This window comes from Rhyacophila brunnea, unplaced genomic scaffold, assembly GCF_057557595.1.
Source record: "Rhyacophila brunnea isolate RB1 unplaced genomic scaffold, BYU_Rbru_1.0 scaffold_21, whole genome shotgun sequence".
NCBI lineage: Eukaryota > Metazoa > Arthropoda > Insecta > Trichoptera > Rhyacophilidae > Rhyacophila > Rhyacophila brunnea.
Window position 1 is genome coordinate 27399691 of NW_028232871.1, and position 8736 is coordinate 27408426.

The 8736-nt window shown below is 34.6% G+C and overlaps 1 protein-coding gene across 1 annotated transcript; it reads right to left on the reverse strand.

Annotated features, from left to right (window-relative positions):
- Window positions 1–852: 852 nt before the first annotated feature.
- On the reverse strand, window positions 853–1269 carry LOC147070918 (uncharacterized). Its single transcript, XM_085949262.1, has one exon. The coding sequence runs from the start codon at window positions 1267–1269 to the stop codon at window positions 853–855; it is 417 nt and encodes a 138-aa protein (XP_085805388.1).
- Between the last annotated feature and the right edge of the window lie 7467 nt (window positions 1270–8736).

Sequence of the window (8736 nt, forward strand, 5' to 3'; positions counted from 1 at the left end):
TCCTGGCGCTTTTGTGGTCTTGATGCGTTCAGCTGCTGCTAGCAGTTCTGCCTCGGAGAATGGTGAGACAGTTTCGTCCATCGTCGTCTGCAAGTGGACTTGCTCTCTTGCAGGGTGGTGTGGGAACAGGCCATTTATAACTGACTCTAGATTAGCTGGAATCTCCAGGTAGGGATCCGCAACTGCCATCCGGAGCTTCTTCCTCACAATTTTGTATGGCATTCCCCTGGGATCTTCGTTGACCGAAGTGCAGAGCTCAGCCCAGCATCTTGCCTTGCTTTCTTTGATGGCGTTCCGAAGCGCTTTCCTTTTGTCCTGATGCATTTGTTGGTAGTCGTTGTTTCCGGGCTTTTGCTGTGCTCGGCGTCTAGAGTAAAGGCACTCGCGACGGAGGTCAGCAATAGTGTCGGTCCACCAGTAGACTGGCCTTCGCTGGTTTTTTTGGCTTCGTCTTACCATTGAGGCATCGCAGCTTTGTTTCAAGAGTCTGTTTAGGGAGCGAACAGCATCCTCAGTTCCAGCACCACAATCAATTGTGTCCATCACTGCTTTCCTTCCCTCAGCAACGGCCTCATCAAGAGCTGTCAAGTTGAGCTTTCGGACCCCCCAGCCAGAGTTGGTTGGATACGGCTGGGGTCTGGTGGCGTGTGCCCCCACTTCGAAGCTGATGTAGCGGTGGTCACTGTGGGAGTATGTCTCGAGGACCTGCCAGTTTCTGATTCCTCCCACGACTGCTTCGTCTGCGAACGTGACATCGATGACTGAGCCACTGGCGCCCCGAACAAAGGTGAGGCTGCTTCCTACATTTGCTACATGTAGATGCAGATGAGACGCCATCTCAGAGTGCAAGACTCATCTTCTATCTGTTTTAGGAGAACCCCATTCTGGAGCTTTCGCGTTGAAATCTCCAGCGAGAATCACAGGTAGGGATGATGTTTTCACATCATCTTCAAGACGATTGAGATCGCTGGTGAACTCTACAATAGAAGAGTTGGGGGAGAAGTAGCAGCTGTATATTCTGAGGGCCTGAAGTTCCACCCATGTCCAGATGCCTCCACTTTCAGTACCGAAGGCAGTTACGCGCAGTTGGGCAGACGGTGCGTAAATAGCAGACCTCGAGCCTGCGCCTCCTGAGTACCACCGGTTAAGAGCGTTACGGTACTGCTCGGAGATAATCACGAGATCCGCTCGTCGCTCTTCTGCTACTTGGGCCATCAGATCCTGGGCAGCCTGGCATCCATTCAGGTTAATCTGGAAGAAGCAGATCATTTTTGTTTCGTCTTCATCTTCAGAGCAGTTACAAATGCCACGCATTTTCGGCTCCCGGTTTGGTGCTCATAGCTCTTTTTGAGGCTAGCGCAAGTCCTGCAATGCGCACTATTTTGGCAGGAGGCAGCTTTGTGGCCTTCCTGCCCAAAACGGTTGCACTCTTTGCTTCTGTCTTCTGGACTTTTGCAATCATTTGCAATGTGCCCGAGTCCATGGCACCTGTAGCACCTTGGTAAATGAGCTCGAGGTCTGACTCTGCAGTTAACCCATCCTATGCGGATTTTTCCTGCCTTGAGGATCCCTGTGGATGCATCTCTTGGTAGCTTCACAATCGCCAGCTGGGTTCCACTGAAAGCAAGCTTCAGTAATATGATTGGGGACGCATCCGCAAGCCTTGGAGATGCGGTCTCCAGCGCAGCCATGACTTCCTTTGGATCTGTTGCGCCATCAATATCACGGATTTCTACAACGATGCTAGGGGTCAGCTTTCGCACTTTAGCACCGTCTTCCAGCACCTGACCTAACCTAACCTACCCCAACCTAATATTACCTAATAATATAATCTTAGTTTGTGATAATGAAGTAAGTATCAAAATCTATGAGCATTTTATATTAACAATTAGTAGATCGAAAAGCCTATGCGCCGACAGAAAAAGGTATTTATTAAAATTGTCTACGTGGAATAAACTGTCAAAATCATAAAAGCTCATGACGGCATCTGCGGAACAATTACCTAAGTTTTAATTAACGTCACTTTTTAAATAGGTATTTAAAGTATTATTTGAATCTGAAAATAGGTACCTAATACATACTTATGTTTTGCCAAAATATTGTTTAAAATCATTAAACCTAATTTTCATAGTGTTTATATTCTTTTACGATTAATTGGGTTACAATAGTATATTGATACGTAAAGACTACTTTTTCTTAGTGCAAATCGATCATTTGATTGTTGTAGTTGATTTGTGAATATCATCCATTTCCGATGTGACGAACATCTTTTTAAATGTTGTCAGCGCTTTGTAAAAACAGTCTATTCAATTGTGCGAATATATATTCCCCTTTTTTTAATTGCTGTCAGGCGGACAATTTGTTTGTTTCGTCATAATTCAACAACTGCTATACCAATATTAATAGAATTAACACTACTCATTACTGACTTATTTTAATACCTATTCTACCTAACTATTCCTTCAAAAAACTTAAAATTATATTTTAATATACATGTGTAATATATTTTCATAGTGTTAATTCACTATACTTTCCGATTCACCAATTACGATTTTTTGGACTATGTCTGAACCAATCCAATCCTGGTGTCATAAGGAATTTGAATTTACATGCGCCTGTCAATTATCTAAGTGGTCGCAGCATGATTTATTCTGAATCGGAACCGTTTCCTCGTGTCAAGTCTATCAGCCACCATTATCGAGGGATGCAAAACTAGTCAATGCGCTTCCTAAAGATGTAGACACATTTTAAGTAACGTGCTATATATTTTGTATTCGAAATTTTATTTTTCTGTATAAAATTGTACTTATGTTTTTTTATTATTATTATATATTTATATTATCTTTTTCTCTTTTGTGAAGGTTATATTTATTATAATGTAAATTTCATGTTGTAAACGTCTTTAATTTTGATTTGTTATGTCCACACTGTTTCATTTTCTTAAATAAATTAATTAATAAATACATAATAAAGGCCTCCACAGAGTGGAGATTTCTATTAACAGATTTTTGTTTTTACGAGAAACGAATGTTAGTCACTTACTCAACCTGTTAGGTCTAAACTTTGACTCCAAACACGTCATATTGAAACACAATAATAGGTGTATTTGCCAGACCCTAGATTCAAACCTGAGAGCTACCACATTATAGGCTGAAGCGTTAGCAGCTTGGCCAAGAGATAATTAAATACATGAAGCAGACATTGCGAAAATTAACCTTGGATGCTTCAATAATTCAATTATTATAAATGAATAGTGTATAAATAAATTACACTTAAAATGGTCATCATATACATATTATATATTACTATATCAATGCATTTACGTTTGAATGTCGTTATTTTAGGGTAAATAATCACGTAAAATACCACTAATTGCAAATGTATTTTATGTAAACGAAGTAATAAACATCAAACCAGAAAGCGAGAAGCAATTTTGTTTTAGGGCTGCTGATGGAAAACGAAAATAATTATAAACTTAAAAACTGCCATATTATGTACAATTAGTGTTCCATTCAAAAATCGAACTGCGTTCAAAGATGCATAAGAGACGTGTCTAGATTCAAAATTATTTTATTGTAATGGATTTTATTCTTTTTAAACAAAGAAACTGTTTGATTTCATTGTATAGACAAATGCAATAAAGACATCGTTATTTCACTTGTTCGGCAATAAACGGAATACATTAAGTCTTGTATCGTAATGCGAATTTTGAATGGGCAACTTTATTTCTTTAGCGAGCAGTTAACTATCTGAAAACTAAGAAGATTTTTTTTTATAAATTAAAGTGAAGCAAGTTCGTAAATAGGGGTACAAGTAATAGAAATTCGCTGGAAAACGAGAGAATACTAAAACAATTTCAGTCTAGTTGGCTATTGAGAGCATCTGGAGATTAATTTCAAGATCCTTTACAGAATTCAGTGGCATGAAGCATGAAAACGAATTTAAACAAAAATGATCACTTAAATAACAGAAAACACGATATTCCAAGTAAAACTATAATTAATATGAAACAATAAACTTTGTATGATGTCACTTCCTTTGTTGAAAATGTTTCTGTACTAGTCTTTCTTGTTCAAAATACCCGATTAAATGTTATTATATAATGTCGAAAAGCTCACGAAAGCATTAATCTGTGATGAAATATCTTAACATAAGTTTTGACTCTACATTATATTTTTAATTGTACATCACCTCTACAGATTTATCTCCAATTAAGCTTCTAGGATTTATCATGCGACAAGCTAAACCATTCAAGGATCTAAAAAATGTCTTGAAATGTCTCTGAACAGTAATCTTTGAAATGTATGTTATCAGTCTAATATTATGTATGTTTCTGAGGTTTTTCAAAAATTTGTGTTCTCTATAAACTTACATTTTATATTATATTATTCAGTATAGATTAAAAATAATAATTTTATTATTCAAGAATATCAATAATCTTTGACTTACGTTAGACATTTGTTACGATTAAGTTAGTATTGTATTATTTGTTAACAATATATATAATAATTATATTTCTGTAGGGTCAATACCCTACCATCCAGAATGACTTGGCAGGAAACCATTAATTTATAACTACAATGTATCTTGCAACATAATATTGTTAAAATTACAAAACAAGCAATTTATGCGAGTCAATTAAATTTCAACAGAAAGCTAATTTGGCAAAATAATTTAATAATTCAAAAATTCAATAATATCGCAAATTAATAAATAATGCTATTTAAGTTTGATATACACAAAAGTGGTTTGTATGAAAATTAATCTTACTCAATTATTGACACTGCATACGTGTTCAAATTGCAATCAATTGTTTATACTTTACGAAACAAATCATGCATTACACAATAAAGCATGATTATCAAAATATTCAAGTACCTAGTTTCTATTGTATCGAATCACTATAAAACACTCAGTAGAAGAAATCATCATAGTCAGTCAGTTATCAGAGATTTAACCGTAAGGTTATCGTACGCTCCGCCCGGTCGAACTTCGCAATTCATCAGAACGCATACTCGTGATTTCATCCCGCTAAGTTATAATCTGTAAACTTATCTGTAATAATTAAATTAATATTTATTTGGAAGAAGATAATAAAACCAGGGTTCATTTCATTCACGCACCAAATTCTGAGTTATTCGTTTGGGAGTCAAATCAACCTACTCTGATGGTTCCCTTATTCCACCTCACTTCCAATGTTGTGTAATTGAAATTTTATTGAAAAACTTTCAGTTATCTGCAGTAGAGAAAGTGTGCTAACAAAATAGTTATATATTTTATTCACAAGTACCACTGTTAATTATTTTTAATAATACTAAACATTGAAAGTAATCTATTAGAATAATTATATGTACCTACCAACATTTTAAAAGGCTGTCATCACACATTTAAGGATTAATTGATTATAAAGCAGATCAGTTTCTGATTGGTGAAATTTGAAGTATCAGGTTGAACGCAAATATAAGAAATATTTTTCATGTATCACAGAAAATCCTGAAAAATGACAGACGTGAGTATGAGTCTCACTCAATCCAACTTTTTTATAGTTTTTTTCTTATATATATATAGCTACTTAAAGTTTTAAAAATTATATTTTTCTACAACAAGGAATCTCATAGCCTTAAACCTTATGTATATTGAATAATAAAAGTAATGTACAGATAATGATGATTTAAATTTCATGTGATGAACATGCAAAGTCTCTATTTTTATACTCATAATATACTAATAATATACTTCCAAATCAAGAGGTATAGAGTTAATCTTTATCATATTATTTGTCGCATGAAGTAAAAAAATAAACAAAGCAGGGAAAACATATTGTAAGTACAATGTTATTTAAAATACATAAAGCATATTATTTTTATATAAGCAGATTCTGTTTGTGTAGTGTAGGAGCACTTGGAAACTGGCTGATATCCAAGTGGAAACGTCACTGAGCGAACTGGAGTTATATGCAACAGCTGCTGTACAGAAGATGTGAAGGCTTCTCTTGGCAAGTATTATCTAAGTTATATTCTAAGGTGATGTAATTCAAAACACTTAAATTTGAATAAAACGTATTTCAAGTCAAACTGACATTTATCATGCAACAAAATAATATTCCAATTATTATGAATGAAGATTTTTAAATAATATGTACTTAACTATTTATAATCTGTATCTCATTCTACACTCACACACTCGGGTCACGTGAATTGCTTTATTATGATCAACTCGAGTGATTGTCACGCGGTCGTATTAGTGTACCCGAAGTATTTGATGGATATCTCAAAATCTAAAATTCGAAACCCTTATAGAATATGATAGAGATTTCTACATAGTCTGGTTTCCAACTGAATAGTTTCTTAATTAAACATACAAAATTTTTATTTATTTACACTAACAAAAAATATACGACGTATTATATCTTGCAATAAAAATAATATGCCTACTTATTATACCGGTATTGTGGTACTTATATTTGTCGTATTTTACGGTGAGTGGCAGTAAACTCTATTTGATTTTGGTTCGAGTTGTAGTTAATTGATAAAAGGTACTTTATTTTTAATCCGATCCGACTAAAAAATAATTACAAGATAAAAAGAACTTTTTATATACCACGTTTTTAAATTTTCTGTTGAATCATATAAATTTGCCAATTCTATGTATTAATAATTTAGGACATTGTCCTGTGCATTGCGTTGCCACGTACTTCCGCAGAATTTTATCATTTAATCGATCTAGCGGCCTTTACGTCTACCGTGCGGACGTTTTGTACCTCTTGGATACCACTGGATGACTAAATTCATCCAACAATTGTTTGTTCTTCTAGCAATGTGTCCAGCCCATCTCCATTTGGGGTTTTTAATGAACTCTATCACATCGCAAACCCTTGTCAGCTTCCTTATCCTCAACATATTATCAACTCATTCCTCTTTTCGACCTTTCGCGTTATGCCCAGCATGCACCTCTCCATACTGCGTTGTGCTACTCTAAGTTTCTGGATCTCTCTTTTATTTAGGGTCCATGTTTTACACGCATATATGATTACGGGAAGCACACACTGGTTGAATACATAATATATATAATATTATAATATATATGCTGTTGTCCAGTAATAAAAACGCTGATATCATTTTCGTAAAATGTAGTGAAGTCAATAAAATGTCATATTTTTTTCAAATATGTATAACTTGTCAAACTTGATATTTTAAATGCTGTGTATATACTATGCCCACGGTGGCCGCGCGGCTTAAGCGTTGGATTATAACGCCGTGGGTCCCAGGTTTGAATCCTGGATCTGGCAAGTACACATATTGTTTTCCAATTTGTGGGTGCCAGGGTATGAATCTAATAGGTTGAGCAAGTGGCTGAGATCCATTTCTCGTAAAAAACAGAATCTGTCAATACAAACCTCTACTCTGTGGAGGCCCATATGATACTATTAGGATCGGACATGTAATATTTTTTAATAGTATAACAATAATATACTATTAAATACCTTTTTCTTTATCTTATCTTATCAACATTTTTCAAAAATAGAAACTGCCGTTTCTTGTTTCCATATCTCTCAAATAGTTATAAAATATTGAATGTACATAATTTGAAATGATTTTTTCTAATGTGTATAAGCATGAGATATTTTCAAATGATGTATAATGAATAAATAGAATGTTACATTGTTAAATCTTGTGTTTTATTCGTTGAATAAAAAAAAATGTTTAGTAATACAATATATCCATAATAAGTCCATAATAAAAGGTAAAAAATAAATAAACACCATATTGCATAATTGAATAGTAGAATAACTGGACCATCCCATAAATCAGTGCTCCGCAACCTTTTCTCACCCAGAATTCCGCGGCACACCACACGTAAAACAATTTATACCCCAAGCCAGAATCTTTGGTGCCCCCTACCTATCGCTAAAGTTAAAGACAGTGTGATAGGTTAAATTAATCGTATTGATTCTATATTTAGCGATTTTTTGTATTTATTAATACATCCACTTGAATTATGGTTAGTTGTCGGATTAACAATAATAAATTATTTGTCGAGTATTGACACAATACTAATTAATTGTATCCCATAATGTGTTAAAATATTAAGGTTAGCGAAGTAAATCAGCGCCTTTTTTTGCTATTAGAGCAAATTTGTAATTTGTGTTTATCTCACTCATCTGCTTGACCTGCCACGCCGCCCCCCCCAGAGCTTGGGCCCTTGTGGGGTACATGCACCAAAATTACATTACATACTTATTTGATACATAATTAAATATAAATAACGCACGACGAAGAACCAAACATATTCCCATGTATTTGTATTATCAATAAAATAACTAATTATTAATATGATACCTGAGCTTGTTCCAATGAACGTAAAAGTTTTTAGCCCTACTTTACTTAGTTTGATGGCCTTGTCAGAAATACGAGGATAATCTTTATTGACCGAAATCTAGAAAATAGCATAATTAAGCGCTTCTATAAAAAAAACTTGGCATTGGTTGCAAAAGGATTTCGAATCCAGTCGTATTGATTGTATAAAAGTAACGATGAAATTTCTATTGAAGCAAAGTTAAATGTTTTTGAGACGGATTCAAAATGTATTGCTTATTTTCATTGGTGGTCTGGTAGGTCCTTCGGTTCATTTGTAGAGATCCTTGTCTTAACTCCTTCTAATTTATCAGATCACGTCAATATATTTTCATTCTGACCTTGCATTGTTTTATGAAGTTCATGCAGGTGCTCAAATGTA